A 22,009-nucleotide genomic window follows, 5' to 3' on the forward strand; every position below is an offset into this window, starting at 1 on the left:
CTGGCTGGCTATAAATACCACCCCCATCATTGTATGGGGTATTGGTGTGACAGCCCAAACATCATCAATACTGATTGATTATTGATTCTCATCATCACCTTGCTGTTCGAGGTATGAAAGTAAGGCATGTCTAGTTTGAAGCTACTGTAGGGGTGTGATTGGGCTTAACGCCTCAGTCATTCAAACGAGTCATACTCAAACGATATTCCAGCGGCCTGTAAATACTAGTCTGGACCAGACAAACCAGAGTTTGATAATAAGGGTACATTCAGCAATGCCCGGGTACGATGACACAGAATAACCCAAGTCACTCAACCACCTGATCCATTTAGCAGTGGTAGAAATTGGCACTAGTCTTATAGTCGGCTGGCTACGGCACTGTAACTGACTATAAAAGTTCAGTTTCCACCCTTGCCAAACTAGGCTGGTATTCTGGAGTTACATTTTGGCAGGACTAACGAGTCTATGCATAGTCCAATCAAAATCATTTCATTTCAACACTTGTTCTTCACTCATAACAACACTTAATACACAGGTAATATTAAAATGTGTCGGAAAGGCTGAATGATGTTTTTAAGAAGTATTTTTTCTTACACGTGTATTTGAACATGATCAAGTCTTAGACACAAGTGGACTTATTAAGGAGGAATAGATAAAGACAAATTATAGGTAGACAAATTTGGTAAAAAAAAGTCATCTTGGGTCACAACTTGCTCATCAAAAGATTTTCTCTAATATTTGGGAAATTCTGCTTATCAACTTTAGACAAACTTCCGTAATTGATCATGCCAGCATATGAAGTGAGAAAAAGAAGAAGGGCAATTGTCGACTGTTTGAACATGTTTAACAATATCCATACCAATACTTGAAAGTTTTCAGTAACCCAGTGGGACAATAAGACTGTCATCTTACCTCATTGTAATTCAACAAATGACACAAATTTATCTATTTCATCTTCATACATACTTATTCACTGAGAAGAAGGCAGAGAAACAGCTACGACAGCATAAAGTCAATTTGTCACATAGATTTAACCAACGAGACACGTCCAACTTCACTCTGAAATCAATTTCGTGTATCTTTTGACTGGTCCCAGGAGACAGGACGCACATCTACAGTCTATTGTTCACATATTGTTCAGTCAATTGTTCACTGACGGAGGGAAAGAAGCTCATTGTCTGTCAAAGTATACACTTAGAAGATGATGAATGTTTAATTTTTTAACCTCATCCCCCCTTCCTGAGATCGTGTGAAAGTCACGATGAAAGAGAAGTTGTGAAGCTGCTTTTCAGCAGCTGATAAGAGTGAGTGAGTGAGTGAGTGAGTTTGGCTTAATTCAACTTTCAACAGTATTCAAGTGAGTGAGTGAGTATGGTTTTACGCCGCTTTTAGCAATATTCCAGCAATATCACGGCGGGGGACACCAGAAATGGGCTTCACACATTGTACCCATGTCGGGAATCAAACCCGGGACTTCAGCGTGACGAGTGAACGCTTTGACCAGTAGGCTACCCGACCAACCCCCATATATGGAGAGCCAAGAATTTCAAATATTGAATTCAAAACACAACCAGTAGTCGACAAAAGGTTTTCAAATTAAAAAAAAACCCAGAAACAAATATTTCCATAAGAACAAATCAAACAAGAAAATCAATTCTTAAAAAGCTTGAGATATTTGTGAGCAATTAAGTTCAAGTTTGTCAAATCTCCGCCCCTAGGATTCCAAATATACACATCATTGTTGGTACTCAGCCAGACATTACCAACGAAGGAAAATTCACACCAAATAAACTCCTTAAACATAAATGGCATTAAATCCCTCTTAGGATGGGAACACAAACAGCTAATGGCTTTAGCTCGCCGCAAGAGCATACAATGTCCGATTTCTCCCAAGCACGAAATTCAACATGCTTAGGTCAACAGGTTGAAATAGCCTACTGTATTGACGAGGCATGTCTAACAGTCTAAGTACCTTCAAGCCATGGGTAGCTGGAATAAACGTTTGTTTTCTACGGAAGTGGCTGCAAGTGGTTCCTGGCCAGTCAGATAAAAACTATACTGAAGGTTAAAAGAAAGGCAGCAGCATATAGGGCTTCCTTGACAGGTCAATATATCTATGAATTGTTACAATGTGACACCTATGTTGGATGATACAATAGCCTGAATCCATTACACAGCCAAAGCCAAAGAGAGGTATTTTAAGAATTTTCGTTGTTGAATAAACTGTTTTCTCTATTGCATTTGTCATGGCTCACAATATCAATCACTGGTTTGTCTGGTTCAGAGAGAGTGAGTAAGGTTTTACACCGCTTTTAGCTATATTCCAACAATATCACGGCAGACACCAGAAATGGGCTTCACACGTATCCATGTAGGAAATCGAACCCTGCTCTTTGGCGTGGTGTGGTTCAGAATTGAATAGTTAGAGGCTGCCGTTCTATAGTTGGAATTTTGCTGAATGTGGCGTTAAACGACAAACAATTAAGTATATTTACACAGACACCCCTTATATGCTAGATGTCAGTCAACAAAAGCTTGCATAGTTCTGAAATTGAATTAGTCATCAAAAACATTAATGAAGTAGACAAAAATAAATAAAACTTGTATGAACTCAATACTCTACCAGCTTGAAACTTTGTGAGAAAAAAGTGAGCAAATGGATGATCTAATAAAATCTTACTTTCATATAACACTGTAAAACAGACACTGTTCAACTTATTAAAGGCCATTCGGACAATAATTACACATTTAGAATGATCTATTGAGATTAGATTCTTCACAATCTTATACATCAAGTGAAAAGCAGCTCATTTTCTTCAGAATATTTTAATCTTTATTACAGAGGAGCTGTCCATGAAAGGGAGACAACTTTTGATCATCAACATGAACAGACGTGGTGCCAAAACATGATTAATGATTGTCGGCCATCTTGTTTCCACTCAGTGCACGCACACTAACAAGTCCTCATCGTCAGGGGAGAGATGCTGTCCCACTCACTGCCTCTATTAAGTTTCTTCGGACAAGACTCAGTTAATATGGCAGACCTAGCAATGTTGATTCATGTCATTCAAACACTAGTTTCCTTGTTGCTCTCTCAAATATTGTGATGTACCCAATCAAACAGTCGACAATTACCTAATCACACAAATACACTGATGTAACTTCACCTGCGTTCACTTACTCATATAGTGATTACATATAAGAAAACGCCTTAAGTAGCCTAAAATTCTGCTAACCTTTGAGACAACTTTAACATCACATCCACTGATGTGAACTGGCAGGCTATAGTGCCATTTCACATCCCAGTACCAATTTTTACACACAAGGCACTTAATACAAAATAACTTTGAAGCAGAGGATCAACAGGGCGCAAAGAAATGTTGTAGCATACCTACCTATTGATGCAAGTACCTAGACTGTCATAGAGTGCATGTGTAACCCAGAAGATAAACAAATTGTAATTTGCATGTGGTACCTTCAGAATCAGGAATGAGAATATAGGAAATTACAGTTTAAATATTTGTGTAATATAAAAGTAGAAAACAAACATATTATGAAAACAAAACGAGTAATGTGTTTTCATACCAATAACTTCCTTAAACATTTGTTATTGTTTTCAAGGAATTAAGTATTAAGTTGACACAATCATAGTGGTATACATGATACTGTTGCCATTGATATATCTACAGTGGTAAAGATATTAATATTTTTCATAATTAATCTTTTCAAAGTTATAGCTACAATGTTGTAATATTATTTCATAAAGAAGTACATCTGCACATGAAGACATGCACATATTAACAATGAAAGCCACAACGTTGTGAGTGTGTTTGTTTATTTTTAACCATGAACCATATTTCTCTATAAGAGTTACCTCCCTAATAGTAATACGTTTACTCCAGTAACCCGACATGTGGATTATTCACACTATCCAAAAGTGCTAATATCTCGCTATACGGAAACTGGGAAGGGTAAACAAACAGAAAAGGGAAATAGGTCGGATAGAGCTAGACTGGTACCCTGTCTGTAGCCTCCAAGCAGCTGCAGGCGAACAGCAAAAGCGCTCTAGGGCAGAAAAACCAGTCTAGGGCAGGACGTGGCTCCCTGTTATGATTTTTGCCAAAGAGCATAAACATGTTTAGTGTAATAATTTACAGTTTGGAATGTTCTAAAGAATATTTTACAAATTATTTATGTATTTCGTATGTACGCATATCATTATACACGTGTGAGACAAAGATAAAGTTTCGTTTAAAAGTTTGGTTACATCTTTCCAACGATTACTTATCCCCATGGCTCATCCCCCATGTCATTTTCTCAAACCCACAACAAATAAGGCATAATTACAACATCAAGATCTATATCGTTTATTTGTTGTTAAACACCACACTCCTCAACATCCCAGCAATACGACGGTGGCCTGTAAATAACCAAGTCGGGACCATACAATCCAGTGATTGATATCATGAACAACATTCCGGTGGGCAGAGTGAAATGACATGTCATCAATCCTGACCGTGTGAGTGAGTGAGTGAGTGAGTGAGTGAGTGAGTGAGTGAGTGAGTGAGTGAGTGAGTGAGTGAGTGAGTGTGATTTTACGCATCTTTAAGCGATCTTCCAGCAATATCGCGGGGGACACCTGAAATGGGCTTCACACATTACACCCATATGGGGAATCAAACCCGGGTCTACGGCGTGACGAGTAAACACTTTAACCACTCCCACCTGACCCCAACCAGTCATCAAGCCTGACCATCCATCCATCCATCCATCCATCTAGTCACCACAAGTACAGGTGCACCTATCTTCTATCCCTGGATCCCCACGGGGTAGATTTACATACACTGAATACAGTCACCTCACCAGAACCTGGAGCCGAGTTCTCCTTCATATCCTTCTCTGATGCAGTTTCCTGCATACTAGCTGAATAGTGAGTGAGTGAGTATGGTTTAACGCCGCTTTTAGCAATATTCCAGCAATATCACGGCGGGGGACACCAGAAATGGGCTTCACACATTGTACCCATGTCGGGAATCGAACCTGGGTCTTCGGCATGACGTACTAGCTGAATAGCTCATACAATAACCTTGCAAAACTATTTCTGCCCAAATCTCGGAGCCCTCCTCAAAGAGATCAAGGTTTGATCCAATTGGCCGGCCTAGCAAGATGGATTTATGTCCTAGTACTCCTTTGTCTGCAAACTCAATTTTTGTTATGCATTTCAGCCTAGTAGGCAATGAGCACCCAGTTACAGAGAGGCAATGTCTTAAGCACAGCACTTACTGACAATGATGAGGTGAAATGGGGTTTAACATTGCGTCCAAGATTATTGCACTTATATAGCCACATGCAAGTGTGTGAGGCTGCTTGTACTAGTCCAGACTGATGCCAATTTAATAGTACCAGCCCACTGAGAAACCATGGCACAGTTTAACATGAATTCCCCACTCAGACACAGTATACAGACTCCGAGCCAACCACTCTTTGTTTTAGCCCCTCAATGATTAGCGCCAGACAGAGTAACAACAAGTACCACCTTTTAACGTCTTTTGGTCTTTTGGGCGGACGTTCTCCCACTAGGCCAGAGAGACGGTTGACTGACAATGGGCACTTGGTCATGGAATACAGTGCTCGAAAGTAAGTCCACTAGTCTGAGTGAGTGAGTGAGTGAGTGAGTGAGTATGGTTTTATGCCGCTTTTAGCAATATTCCAGCAATATCACGGTGGGGGACACCAGAAATGGGCTTCACACTTTGTACCCATGTCGGGAATCGAACCCGGGTCTTTGGCGTGACGAGCGGGCGCTTTAACCACTAGGCTACCCGACCGCCCCTCCACTAGTCTGAGGCTAGTGACATTTCCTTTTGGACTACTTGTGTTTAGATCAACTTGTTCTTGTTGCTATATGGCTGAAATAATGCTGATGCGACATTACATTTTACTCACTCACTCACTCACTCACTCACTCACTCACTCACTCACTCACTCTACGTTTGGACTGCCACTTTTAACATCAGGTAGGTGGTACCTCTGGAGCAGATCATTTCTGTGGACTATAGTGAAAGTCAAAATGAATTTCTAACAATGGAAAAGAGTCTTTTGTCAAAGTCATTGGCCATTTGCAATAGGGAGATTTCTGGGCCATGGGTAGCTGAAATTTTGGTCAACCATGGTGGTTGCGAAAATCACACGATACTAATATTGTAACAACAATATTTGTGAACGCCCCCTACCCCCTCCACTTTCGAAAGGACACACAAAACCGATTCTCCTAATATGTTAATTGTAAACGTAAAAAGAATGACATATCTTTTGTTTTGTTTGTTTGTTGTTTAACGCTGCACTTAGCAATATGATGACGGTCTGTAAATAATCGAGTCAGGACCAGACAATCCAGTGATTGACATCATGAGCATTGATCCACACCCTTGGGATCGATGACATGCATCAACCAAGCCAGCGAACCTGAACACCTGATCCCGTTAGTTGCCTAATTATCCCTATCAAAAGTTGAGACGTATATTTCGGTGACCTTGTTTCTCTGCAAATCAACTAAAAAGACCTGGTTCACCTGTTTGTTGTTTTACCATCATCAGCACTATTGATGCTACATCAGAGCAGCCCCTAAATAATAGAGTCTGGACCAGACAAACCAGTGACTGATATTATAAGCAACACCCCATACCATGAGGGCACAATGACACGCAATTAATCAGAGCCCAACCACCCATCTAAGTCGCCTCTAACAACCAGCATGGTGCCTTGGAGCATATTCTTACCTGTAATCCATAGGGTAAAAAAATATCTGAATCTTGACCCTTCCCTATCCACAACAATGGATAACACCCCCTCCCCTAAGATACAAAAACAGTTATGATCCCCACTGACTGAATAAAGCCATGAACACCAGTTTCCATCACATCCCATTAATCACTCTATCAACAATATCCCACTATTAATAACATCTGGAAACACTGTTTTCTATCAAAGTGTCAGAAATGTATCGATGATCCCCTGTCCAAAACAATGTTCCAGGGATTACACCCGCTACCTATAGAATATCAATGCATACCAGCCCTGATTAATACACAGCATCTCTGAGTGATTATCGTTTTTTCAAAATGAAATATGACACCACGACAAGGAGATTAGCCTTAAATTGGTGGAAAATAGCACTAATCAAAATCTCTCATCCTGTGATCGTCCCGCAAGGTAAACAACTCGGAAACTCAGTGGTCTTTCACATGTACCAAAACGTTCTGGTTGCTTAGCAACAAGATATAATTAGTTGCTTCACAAAATGCAGACTCCCCGAATCAAAATCAATAAACACAACATCATGGCGTGTTGCCACTGATCTGCCGTCCATTTGTAAATCACCATAATGGCTTGGAAATTGTGTCAAAAATACGAATATTGTGTTGAGTATTGTCCTTTATTCCCTCCTTCTTTCGTACACTGCATGGCGCCGAGAGCTGTGCAGGTTCCACATTAGGTGTAGCAGTACTCCAGACATGCGACAGTCAAAACAAGGAATTACACCATTTTTTGTCCTGGGGATTATTGTCGAGGTTCATTCTCTTCCTCTCAGGTTCATGGACTGAAGTCAGATGTTGATCCATTTTTGTTTGATATCGTTGTGGAAATCAACGAATATATAAAATTAATATGAAAAAATTTAACAATTATTTTCACTGTTCTAATTATGTCTTTCCCAATAGTACAGGAATGTATCTAAACCTGCTCAGTTGGCTGATATCTGCAGCAATTGTCAGTAAAAATTTTAAAAAATTCCAATTCATGTCAATGTCATCCAAGCTGATGCAATGGCTTGGTCAAGGTCACTTATATTTCATTAAACAGGACCAATCAAGAGGAAGAGTCCTTAATACAACAACTCTGACATTTAGAAAATAAATCATTTTGAAAAATACAATTTTGGAGAGTTTTTCACAATTTGCCTGCCAAGAGCACTTTCAGTTATAAGTCCTTCCTTTGAGAACTATTGTGATATCCCAGTGGGGATTGGTCCACAGTTCCCACTGCTCCTGAAGTGGACATCAGGTGGTCAAAATGGCCGACAAACATGGCTGGCACTCCACCAAGGGTGCCTGTGCATCACAGTCAGCATTCTCTCTCCAGGTAGTTTGTCAGTGAGCAGTTACTCACAGTTACTCCTTGTCACTGAACATTTATAATTTCCTTTTTGGTAGATGAGTAAATCGAGTTTGGTTGTATGCTGCTTTTAGCAATAGTCATGCAATATCATGGCAGGGGACATCAGAAATAGGCTTCACACAATGTACTTTTGTATATAATATATTTTACCCCCCGGCAGTCTATTGGGTACTTAAAACATTGTTTTATATTAAGGGAATTCTTCTTCACATGCTGTATCAGGTGACATCTCATTTGCATCAGTTCATGTGTCACCCGACCGCCTCCCTGGTCTGGAGAGCAGAAGGTCCAGGGTTCGACGTTAAAAGATGGTACTTGTTGTTACCCTGTCTGGCGCTCGGCATTAAGGGGCTAAAACAAGGACTGGTCGGCTCGGAGTCTATACTGTGTCTGAGTGGGGTATTCATGTTAAGCTGTGGCATGGTCTTTCAGTGAGCTAACACTATAAGTTGGCATCAGTCTGAATTAGTACAAGCAGCCACACATGTGCATGCACGTCGCTATATAAGTGCAATAATCTTGGCTGCGACATTAAACTCAATTTCACCTCACCTCATGAGTTATCCAAGTGTGTGACATGTCGAAGAAGCTGACAACAGGGATATAGGTCTACGTTACAGAGAGGGAGATATGACACTTTTCTGCATTTTCCAGTGCAGTTCATGTACGTGATGCTGGCGTTGCATCAGTACAGAAAGATCAGTGAGGATATAGAGGTATGCAAGATGAAAGGCAACACTCACTGGGTAATGAGGCTCAGTGCTGTTATACTATTGGGTTTATTCATTTTCTCATGTGGAATTGTACTCAAACTACATAAAATTAATTGGAGATATTTTGGTTACATTACATTATTCCAGTTATATCACGGCGTGACAGCTTAATGTGGGAGGAAAGCCCCAAGTGATGCAGGTCTCAGACATTTACCACTTTGGTGAAACCCATGAGCAAGGGGATGGTGCTGACAAACCTAGAAACATAATCGGGGTGAACCGGGATTCGAACCAACAATCATAGGTTTCTGGCGTGTCCAGGGGATGCAACTCTGCACAGCGAATCACGGCGCCTTAGACAACATGGCCACCCGTGCCCCCTCTCTGTGTCTAGGGGAGGTGGCGTAGCCAAGTGGTTAAAGCTACGCTTGTCACACTGAAAAGCTGTGATTGAATCCCAACATGGGTATAATGTGCGAAGCCCATTCTCTGTGTCTAGGGGAGGTGGCGTAGCCGATTGTTTGAAGCTAGGCTTGTCACACTGAAAGCTGAGATTGAATCCCAACATGGGTACAATGTGTGAAACCCATTCTCTGTGTCTAGGGGAGGTGGCGTAGCCAAGTGGTTAAAGCTACGCTTGTCACACTGAAAAGCTGAGATTGAATCCCAACATGGGTATAATGTGTGAACCCATTCTCTGTGTCTAGGGGAGGTGGCGTAGCCGAGTGGTTAAAGCTAGGCTTGTCACACTGAAAAGCTGAGATTGAATCCCCAATTGGCACTAGTTCTGTTATCCTTGGCGATTTGCCCAATAGTTAAGGTATCATAAGGACAAGTAGAAATTTGTCATTTTCAAGGGTTTTGTTATATGTTATCATTATAAGGACTAGTGGACTAAAAATGTTAGTTTCTACTGCTGCAAGGGTACTATGTGTGAAGCCCATTCTGGTACGTGTTCACTTCCAGGAAATGGCTGGAACAATTATTGAAGCCGCTAAAACCTCAGTCACTCACTGATGATCACAAACAGACGACCTAATAATTCTCGTGAGCTTAATCATGATTATAATTCAGATCAAACCAAATCTGATTTTCAGAAATGTTTTTTTTTTATGGCTGTCCCAGACACTGAAACAGACTATACGAATACCTCATCAATGAAAACTCTTTTTTTCGCATATCTTTTTACACCTTATCATCAAAAAGCTCCAAAAATAGAATACAGATTTATAATGAAAAAGAAATTCTGAATTTTAGCTATTCATTGATTAACCATTTGTCCGATGGCCGACTAACGCCATTGCATAGTCACAGAGCATGTCCGCAACCTGGCATATTGTCAAGTCGGTACTGAATTACTGAATCACTTATTGATTTTCAAGGCACGGCATCACCATGAGTTGTCTCCCTTTAGTTATATTTGCTTTATGATAGCTAATCTATCATATTTCATGATTAAAACATTTTTCAAGGCACATACAACTCATAAAATATGAGAATCTTAGATGATGATTATTGATTTTCACAAATCGACAAGCCAGGCATCATATACCAAATACATATTTTGTTCATGATTAAGGAACAGAAAAGCAACCTTGAGCTAAAAATGTGCCCAAACAGGTAATTTAACACAACAGCTCCGCAACCAAATACATAACTCTCAGGCTCCCCATCTACTTGATACCAAACAGTAAACTCGGAAAATACAAAGTGACAATGGAACCATGGAGGGCCACCCCTCTTGAGCCTCCTTATGAATATGCATGACACGTTGCCTCAGACTCTAAATTGGCTAATAGCAACCGTGTGATAAATAATAAATTGAATACCAAAAACTACTTGTTCTTCATGAAAACATGAAGAATAGCAATACAGTTGCACTTACCTTTCACACCAAGAGTCCATCCATTAAACTGGAATACAGATCAATATTGACTTACCTGTTGGCGGGGTATCTTCAGGTGCCTCAGGACGTGGAAGTATTTACTGTTTCAAAGCAGTGTGTGAAATAATTTTGAACACAAGTCAGTCAGGCTAACTAGACAATGTTTGATGAGATGAATTTTAAAATTGAATAGCCATTTTTTCACACTACTGAATACTGGAGGAAACTGGTAGCAGAAAGAGAAAATGTATGTCAAGTTTCAAGGAGGGTAAAACTTCAGTGTGCGTGAGTCAATATGAAACAGGTTTCTGTCCCTTGTAGAACGAGTGAGTGAGTGAGTGAGTTGGTTTTAACACCGCTTTTAACAGTATTCCAGTTATAACACGGCGTGTCAGCTTAATGTGGGAGGAAAGCCTGAAGTGATGCAGGTCTCAGACGTTAACCACTTCGGTGAAACCCACGAGCAAGGGTATGGTGCTGACAAACCTAGAAACATAATCGGGGCGAACCGGGATTCGAACATACAATCATAGGTTTCTGGCGTGCCCAAGGGACGCAACTCTGCACAGCGAAGCACGGCGCCTTGGACGACTGGGCCATGTGTGCCCCCCTATCTTCTAAAAACCCATCTCTATGGGGGAACGCAGATCCAGCTATTTAAGGCCCCGCAATTAGCTGTGCAGTGTTGCATCCCTTTGGTGTAACTGAAATATTGTTCACTCACTCACTCACTCACTCACTCACTATCGCACACCGTGTGAACCAAGCAAGAGTTCCCGAGCGTGACTAAAGGCCCACCCACACGGTGCTGATCAATATTCTGTCAGCATGTTCAGCAGAAATCACCTACGTTTGCGTATGTGGCAATCTGTGACTGATCAAGCGTTACCTCAACATATCAATCCAATATGTCTCCTAATATCAATACAAACATTACCATTAAAAACTGAAACTGTAAAATTACACTACCAGTAAATATGTCGCAATATGATATTTTCTCCATTTGATGAAATGTTGCATCGATTCATCAATACATATTTCACTTGACATATTGATATAGAAAGCTACAGCAAAGGACCCTAACAGGGAACATCCTCTTGCATCCAGGGAATTATCTCCAACAGGCAGTTAATACCCTGGAATCTGGATGTGATGGACTTGAAATGGTTCCTAACCCAAGTTCGCATTGGGAATCAGTAGGACTGACAACCCAGCCTGAGCTGCAGGGTATCACCATTATATTATCGATTATTCAGGGATGATTATCGATTATCAGGTCAGGGATGATAATCGATTTGTGACTTCAGTTTATCAAGATGAAGAATACTCATATATCCAGGGTACTGCACACATTCCCTCACCAACTGTTCCATTCAATAGCCTGTTATTCATATTTGAAACCCACGATTAAAATATCTTGCAAAAAAATCAGCTGTCAAATCATGGAACTAATTAGTTACGGAAAGCTGATGAAGTCAATGAAAATATAAACTATCATTTAAGGTAATGTTATTTTTTACCTACTAATTCATTAAGAGAAGGAAACTTCCCTGTTTATAACTCAACTGTTTTTCTGTTTGATTTTCCTATGGCATATTAACTGTGTGTATATCAAAGGAAATATACTCGTTTGCTTAAACTGAATCAAAAGGCATATCCTGACCCCCTTTCATACCCTTCTCTTTTCAGGTATGAAAAAGGAGCGATATGGTAAAATCATAATTCAAAAGTCTAATAACAATTCTTTTGTACTTTTACTACTGTAGTGAATGAAAAGATGTTTATTGCTAATGAAAGCACACAATGACATGAATTGATCGTTGAAATTAATCTGTGCTCAGCTTCTGATTGGACAAAAATGGTTGTAACCGAGGTAACAAGGGCAGAGAATGCAGGCTATTAATGGAACAGCAGAAATGGATACATTACCAGGATCTATGACTTTTGATAACTTTTCAGCTGAAAGGAAGAAATTTTGTCGTTATTATTCTGACCTTTTTACAAGAATACTGGACGGTGAGCAGTCTTTGAGCGTTAAGGGTAAACGATCCACAGGGCACTGTTTCTGAATTTTGAGGTAATTTTTCAAGCACCGAGAACAGTATGTATGTCCACATTTGGTATCCAAGGGGTTGACGAGCGGCTGAAGGCAGATGTGACACATCAAATCTTCGTCCACCGCCTGGTAGTAGTCATAAAGATGAGTTCCATGAGGCTCGTGAAACTGCCCACACACCGCACACACTGTAGTGTCCCAACGCAGCGACATGATTGGCTAACACTGGATGTTAGCTACTCCCGATGTCCAATCACAATCTCCGCCTGTTGCCAGACGACCACACCTCCAGTTGTGTAGTGATCGCCTAACAAGCCTTTGCCGTCTGCTAGGAGGCAGCCATCTTGAAATTTCAGGTCAACATCTGCAAAAAGACCATTTATCATGAAAACGATGCAGCGAAATAGTTTACAAACAATGTCTACGGAACAAATTTGGGCTGGTTGGACTTGAAAAAGATAGGAATATACAGCACAGCTGCCAACAATCATTGTTCGGGTACAAGGTCACACAAAGCCAGCCAGGCCATGAGAAGGGGTCAGGAGTCCCAGATGGGCATCACTTAATATACATATCATATATGACATAGTGACATTCTCACCACCCAATACTCCACATGAACGATCACGATATGGCTGAAATATTGCCGATGTGACATAAAGCATTAACTCACTCACTTAACTCACTCCACATGAACACAGATTGACTTTCAAACATAGGATGATCATCTCTAACTAACATGACTAAGATAATTACTCCCACAATAAAAAGAGTCACATTTTCAAATAATCTTAACTTGGGTGAGTCAGGTGGTGACTACTGTCAACCAACCCAAGCCCCGTTACAAGCTGTGAGTGCAGCACTTATATGGCTGTCGTATGTCTATGTTAAAGCGTGGGAGTTGTGATCGACATAGCGTTAAGATCGCTGTGCGGAACAAGGCCCAGGTTTACGCTTTGAAGAGTAATCAGTTTTATATAGCTCTCATCAACATTCGCTCAATATCTCAGGAAAAATCTCTCTAACATATAGTACTCAAAAGAAGTTAAAGAACACTTGATTTTTTTCATATGACGACAATTAATCTGTCATGTGTTCTCTAACTTCTTTTGAGTAGAATACATCCATGTTGTCCCAAATCACTTTTTGTCAGTGTTTCCACTACAAGGCTACACGAACACATATGTCATGTCACCGCCTACATACATTATTTCGCTCAGGTAACACAACCCAAATCAATACATAATCAACAGGTGAAAAACTCTGCCATCTTTGCCTATGATGTAACATTTCAATCAATAAAAATTACATTTCAGAGATACCTCTCCCACTTGCAAATGAGATCCTCAAACATTCATACTGACTTAGGAATGTTTCCACCCTATTGTTGTTTCATCTTTCAACAATGAGGTGTCACATCACATTTTCAGCTAAACACAGACAAACAAAATAAAACTATTCAACAACAAAAAGTAAAAATAGCATGCAGACAAATAAATAATACAAGGTTGGAAATATTTTCTCAAACCTGTCAGCAGATTTAAAGTAGTCATGCTATTCTAAACAAATGTGGCCTCCAACATTAAATCATAAGGGCAGAGTGCATCCCCCGGCCTCATCCCAACACAACACATCCACTTAGGTTTTCAGATATCTCGAGGAGCTGACGATACTTAAATTCCATTAAACTGTGATCACACAAAAGGGAGCAGGCTTTGAATCAACTCATTTAGTTTACCCATGTAGTCCACCTAGACAATGAAATACCTCAAATATCTTTCCATGGTGGCTGAAGAATTTTCAATCCAAACTATTTCATTGATCATGTGCCAAGAGAGTTCACAGTGATCTGCCCGGGGTCCTCCAGGTAATTGTCAAGCTGTTTGCATCGCTGACACAACAAATACCAGTGACCATTTAGTGACCTCTTCATATATTAGTATTCTCCCTATGAGGGGATGACACTCACCTGATTCACAGGGCCATGAAAGTGCTCGGATTGTTACACAATGACACAGGTGTAAATTACCTGGTACAGGTAGATAGACCTAACAGTACTTCAGGCTTTACTCGTGGGAATCACTTGACACTCGTGTAACCTCATGCTGTCAATAATGTTTGAGATTATTAGGGTTGAGGGCAACATTTTTAGGGGTGGTAGGGTAGCCTAGTGGTTATCAACTTCCACATTAATGCAGGCCTTGGTTCGATTTCGAAAGATTACAAATTAAAAGTTATACAATGTTTGAATCTTAGTCATTGTTAGTATTTCTTGTTTATTGCTGCACTCAGCAATATTCCAGATATATGATGGCAGCTTGTAAACAATTGAATACATCATACCTCCATGTCAGGATGATGAGATCTGATTGGTTCACGTGATCTTGATAAAATACAATGTATCCCGCCTGGGAGGGAAATCAATTCCTGAGTGGGAGACTAAATCCCTTATACCCCACCACAAAGAAGACAAGCTGCACAAAGTGTTCTAAGCGAAGAATAAATCCCTTATACCCCGCTTTGAAGTAAAAAGCCATCTGCTTTTAAATGTCACGTGACATAGCACATGAGAACCTCAGCTCAGTCAAACAGCTATTTTCTATCAATTTTGAATTTGTTTTAATTCTTTTACAAAAGACAGATTACAAGTCCTGTTTGACAGCCATTATTGAGAATGACGGATGACAAAGTGGACACAATTTATGGATAACACATTCTTTATTTACTGTAAAGGCGACGTATCTGTATAGTTCCTTATACCGTTGTCAATCTTTACAAGAAGTCCGTAAGATAACTTCGTCACAGTATCAATTGGGGTACATGTGGTTTTATGCGTCCTTCGTTAGATATGCTACCACTCGCTTCCAGAACATGGTGTAAAATACAGGATGCATAAAACAACATGTACCCTGAGTGATACTGCTACTACTTATATTGCAAAATACTTATTTTAATCTGGAATCTCCGAGCGGTAAAGCACCCCAGTACAAAGTCAGTGGCGGATCCAGAGTAGAGTTCTGGGGGGTGGGCACCCCACTTCTTAACATATGATGACATTTTGTATGTGCACTGCCTCGTGACCATGATAACATGATTTGGTTGTTAAAGTCAAAATTATAATCATTTACATAGAGTGGATCTGGGCTTCTGGGGATCCGATCTGTCGTATCTACAAAGTCTAATATCAAAACAGTTGAGCTGAAAACTTGGGACCAGATGATCACGTATAAAGGCAGCATTTCCCTTCATAATGGCTCAATTGAGTGAGTGAGTTGGGTCTAACGCCGCTTTTAACAGTATTCCAGTTATATCGCGGCGTGTCAGCTTAATGTGGGAGGAAAGCCCGAAGTGATGTAGGTCTCAGACGTTTACCACTTCGGTGAAACCCATGAGCACGGGTATGGTGCTGACAAATCTAGAAACATGACTGGGGCGAACTGGGATTCGAACCCACAATTATAGGTTTCTGGCTTGCCCAAGTGACGCAACTCTGCACAGCGAATTGTGGCGCCTTAGACGACTTGGCCACCCGTGGTCCCTCATAATGGCACAAAACTTTTGTACATGACATGCATAGTGGTACAAGTACAAGTGGTATAAGTAGTTTATTAAAATAGTTCAACTAAGAGCTGAAGAACATGACATTGAATATCCCCGTGACCAGCTTGGGAAGCATACAAACTCCTAATATCTCTGACAGAGTGCTATAAGTCTCCTACCAACACAATTAAGTTAAGAACCACAGTGCAAGACATGCAATTCCTGACCCACTGGGGAAATTTACAATCTGTCTTCCTATGTGGAGCTATGTGTCATAACATCGCAGTCAAGTTTGGAATACTAATGTTGGCTAGAGCTACTGTGTGTCAAGCGTATTTGCAGTATAGGTGAGGTGAGGTGAAATGGGGTTTAACGTCGCGTCCAAGATTATTGCACTTTTATAGCGACTTGCATGTACTTGTGTGTGTTTGTGTGGCTGCTTGTACTAGTCCGGACTGATGCCGATTTATAGTGCTAGCTCACTGAGATACCATGCCGCAGTTTAACATGAATACCCCACTCAGACACAGTATACTGACTCCGAGCCGACCAGTCCTTGTTTTAGCCCCTTAATGCCGAGCGCCAGACAGGGTAACAACAAGTACCATCTTTTAACGTCTTTCGAACCCCGGACCTTCCACTCTCCGGGTAGACGTTCTACCACTAGACCACTGAGGCGGTCATTTGCAGTATAGAGTATAATATCACAACAAAACTAAAGTCCATGACATGTAATAGATTCTCTGCTACTGAAATATACAACCTACCTCCATCATCACATGATACAGAACATGGCATAACTCTCATATCACAACAGTGGAGTAAAGTACTCTGTCAATAATATGCAAAAGGTTCTGAACTACATGTACTGAAATATACAAGCTACCTACATCTCCCAATACAGTATACAGAATCGTATCAACAGTGGAGTACTTGTCCATGATATGAAATAGATTCTCTACTACTGAAATATACAAGCTACCTACATCTCCCACTACAGTATACAGAATCGTATCAACAGTGGAGTACTTGTCCATGATATGAAATAGATTCTCTACTACTGAAATATACAAGCTACCTACATTTCCCAATACAGTATACAGAATCGTATCAACAGTGGAGTACTTGTCCATGATATGAAATAGATTCTCTACTACTGAAATATACAAGCTACCTACATCTCCCAATACAGTATACAGAATCGTATCAACAGTGGAGTACTTGTCCATGATATGAAATAGATTCTCTACTACTGAAATATACAAGCTACCTACATCTCCCACTACAGTATAGAGAATCGTATCAACAGTGGAGTACTTCTGTCCATGATATGCAATAGATTCTCTTTTTACTGAAATATACAAGCTACCTACATTTCCCAATACAGTATACAGAATCGTATCAACAGTGGAATACTTCTGTCCATGATATGAAATAGATTCTCTACTACTGAAATATACAAGCTACCTACATCTCCCAATACAGTATAGAGTATTATATCAACAGTGGAGTACTTCTGTCCATGATATGCAATATATTCTCTACTACTGAAATATACAAGCCACCTACATACACACATGATACAGAACAGGGAATAACTCTCATAACACAACAGTAAGTAAAGAAATATATGACATGTAATACCTGCATGCTCAGCTGATGAAATATACAAGCTACACCTCCCAGTACACTACAGGGGTTTAACATCTCCTATCACAACAGAGCAGTGAGCTATGAACATGGAAAGCACGCTAAGCGTTACGCCAGATTATCCAATGTCACATGACAGGAAACTGTTGAAAAGCTATTCAGATGGAAGATTTACCATGACTGTCAACATCTGGTGCGAGCTTGACCTTTCCTAGCCTCATGATCAATCCATTAGGATTTTCTGTAAACAGCTCAGCCATATATTCCTAACAAGCGGGTCACCAACCCTTTATACATGTTCTTCATTCATATCAGGACAGAGAATGTCTTCTAATTGTTCGGACACATACATCACCATGGTCTGAATAGAACTTTGTAGAATTTAAAAAACAATCTATACATTTTATATTAAAGCCTTCTTCCAAAATACCCTGGTTATATATCATGATATATACATGCCACAGGTTATCACAATAAGGCCCCCCTAAAAAATTAAATGTTTCCTATTTCAGCCCATTCCAAAATAGGGTAGACTTTGGGATGTTTTTTTTTGGTACACATTATTCTTTAAATGGTTTGTTTATCTGTAGTCAAATGCAAAATATTTAAATGCAATTAAAAAAACCGGACAATACCAGGATGGTGGTATTAAAAAATAGAAGCTGTAAGTGTGTTTCCGATTCCAGCCTGTGAAAAAATATAGGGGTGGTTTTGCTTTCTTACTTTTTTCAGTAAATGACTGACTTATCTGTAGTGAAGTGTGATAACAGATTTGGTGCAACTTGAAAAAAACGAGAAAAACAAGAAAAAAAGGTTTAAACTCGGGGGCTCCAGATTAACAGTGCGTAGAGAAACCAGAAACGCAAACCTTATGGTTTTGCCTAAACTTAGAGGTGAGTGAGTATGGTTTACGCCGCTTTTAGAAATATTCCAGCAATATCACGGCGGGGGACACCAGAAATGGGCTTCACACATTGTACCCATGTCGGGAATCGAACCCGGGTCTTCGGCGTGACGAGCGAACGCTTGAACCACTAGGCTACCCGACCGCCCCCCTAAACTTAGAGGAAGGAGTGGGATAGTGAGTGAGCGAGTGAGTATGGTTTTACGCCGCTTTTAGTAATATTCCAGCAATATCACGGCGGGGGACACCAGAAATGGGCTTCACACATTGTACCCATGTCGGGAATCGAACCCGGGTCTTCGGCGTGAGGAGCGAACGCTTTAACCACTAGGCTACCCGACCTCCCCAAGGAGTGGGATAAAACAAGATGGCAGTGGCAGAGGTGTACGTGACTCTTCCACACAGCAATCTTACAGCTAATACTGTCGTAAGTCTGTGGTGAAGAATGGAAGTTTAATGATCACCTCAGGTTAATTAAGACCACTTTGTGGAACGGCCCGGGGGATTCAGTATGGAATTAGAATGAAACACACCTGGGACCCCTAATCCTCTAAAACAATATTTTACATTAAGGTTACGACAAGGATTATGACCTCCTTTCCGGACAGCACATAACATTGCTAGTGACTTCCTGAGGACACATTCACAATCAAGTACTTGTGGTTATTTCATAATTTCAATTGTTCATAATTCTGACGCCTAGACTCTTCGTTGGCAAACAATAAGTCTCTGACATGAAACTATTTTTAAAGATACACATGTATTCTTGTTTAAATTTTCCCCAAAAATAATATAAAGGAGACCAAAGATTCATATCATTTCCTGAAAGAAATAATATACTTGACAGACTTGTGGGCTTATTTGGGACTTCTTGGCTATTTGTGTTTCAGGGTGTGTGCAAAAGACAAATTTACTAATCCAGATTTTGTTTCGAGCTAGCCTGTGTTCTAGATTCTCTGTAAATGTATCAATATGAAAGAGAGTTATGACATTTTTCTTACTCATTTTGATCTCATCATAAGGGTTCAGAGTCTTTGACAATTTTAGAATTGCTTTAACTCAAAAAAAGTTACAAACAATGTAATTCATATTCTTCTCTAAGACTTGTTCTATGAACACTAAGATTTTAACATCATAAAATATTCATGCAAGCAGAATTCATTTGAAACATTTCCATTTGGCATTTAACAAATGTCTAACAGGACAAAGAATACTTTCAACAACGAACAATCAATTGGAGGCAGTTTAAAATATCATCTAAAAACAAAAGAACAATTATTTCAAAAAGCATATTATTCAAAGGTCACACATGAACTTTAGGTTAAAACCAATTTCTTAAACCAATATCAATCAATCTTCAGTTTTCATCAACAAAACTTGATAATCACTGAAATGTTTTTGATAAGCATACGAGCAGGGATATAAAAAAAATAAAATATTTCAAATACTTGTCAATTATGAACATAACATTTGTTTAAATCCCAGTTCGCCCTCATCATATTTCTAGGTTTGTCAGCACCATACCCGTGCTTGTGCGTTTCACCAAAGTGGTAAATGTCTGAAACCTGCATCACATCGGGCTTTCCTCCCACATTAAGCTGACATGCTGTGATATGACTGGAATAATGTTAAAAACAGCATTTAACCCATCGAAATCCGGTTCGTAAAGTGTCATGCAGATTTCGGTCGACTGCAGCATTTGCAAAGCATGTGCACCGCTAACTCATTGTCAACAAATATTTTCTAAATCTTTTCATGTTTTTTAATCAAGGTGCTCACGTGATTTGATGCACTTCGCGATGTAAGACTAGTTTTATCACAATATAGATCTTGATTATCGATCTGATCGTCTTGACTGGGCGCCACCGTTTTGTTTGAAGCAAATGCAAGTGATACGAGAGGTTGAATCTGATTGGTCAGTAGGAGAGGCATAGAAAGGACATAACTCGCAATAGCCACTGGTGGCGCTACGATCGAGCCCAGGAATTCCAGCCTAGTTCGGCAAGGGCGGAAACTTGACTTTTAAAGTCAGTTAACTCCTTGCCTCAGGAAGATGCATTAAACCAAACTCACTCACTCACTCACTCACTCATAGATAGATATTTTGACTGTTCAGAAACTTGTAACTGTAATATACAAACCTTCCTCGTTTACATCAGAGTCACATACGCATAGGATCAAGTATCATTATCATCTTATAACTACTCTCCAAAACAGGAAGCACGGTTTATCTAATTTATTAGGAAATTCCTACACGGATATGGTACAAAAGATTCATCACAAAGACCAGTTCTCCATCCTCATCCCAGGTCGGCCACGTCTCGTGTATCTAAAGGTTTTCAGATTGTTCATTACTCATCAGATTTGTAAAACAGTTTGAAAGCATAAGATAGTTTTATGTATTTCTGTTTAACCCAAAACATTAAAATGGCATGAGTGAGTGAGTATGGTTTTACGCCGCTTTTAGCAATATTCCAGCAATTTCACGGCGGAGGACACCAGAAACGGGCTTCACACATTGTACCCATGTCGGGAATCGAACCCGGGTCTTCGGCGTGACGAGCGAATGCTTATACCACTAGGCTACCCGACCGTCCCCTGAAATGGCATGAAGCCTACCAAGTCTGTCTTAACGAGGGGTTTCCACTGTTCATAGTTTACATTTAAAAACACTGGTCAATCAGGAAAGACTCGAATACATCACCCGTAACATCAGTTATATTTACTTTTCATTTAAACATGGAATTTTTTTGGATAATTAATTTACAGTTATCAATAAACTCATACGATCACAGTTATTTGTTCCTTTCAGAGTGAAAAGAAAATATCTTGTACACATACATCATGTACATAAGCTCTTTTGAAATTCCATTTCAACATTGTCATGATTGTTGGAGCTGGTTTGCACTAAAACTACGACTCACTAATGTTTCTACAAAAACTAGGACTCACAAGAAGGTACAAAACACACAATTCATAACTAATTTCAATGTCACCATCAACACATATCTTAATACATGCTAACTTACGTTATCAAAAACAATTATTTTTTAAAAGCCTGAAACGACTCTATAATTGTCAAA

The 22,009-nt window shown here is 39.9% G+C and overlaps 1 protein-coding gene across 5 annotated transcripts in view; it reads right to left on the bottom strand.

The window, feature by feature from the left end:
• Positions 1-22,009, bottom strand: part of LOC124135487 (ligand of Numb protein X 2-like) — a 102,574-nt gene that overhangs the window by 54,160 nt on the left and 26,405 nt on the right. For all 5 annotated transcript variants that reach the window (XM_046500871.2, XM_046500870.2, XM_046500874.2 and 2 more), the window contains exon 2: positions 12,771-13,196. In XM_046500871.2, the coding sequence (XP_046356827.1) occupies positions 12,771-13,045 (275 nt within the window). In that variant the 5' untranslated portion in view covers positions 13,046-13,196. The remainder of the gene's footprint in view (positions 1-12,770; positions 13,197-22,009) is intronic.

This window comes from Haliotis rufescens, unplaced genomic scaffold (assembly GCF_023055435.1).
Source record: "Haliotis rufescens isolate VD_foot unplaced genomic scaffold, xgHalRufe1.0.p SCAF_6, whole genome shotgun sequence".
Lineage (NCBI taxonomy): Eukaryota > Metazoa > Mollusca > Gastropoda > Lepetellida > Haliotidae > Haliotis > Haliotis rufescens.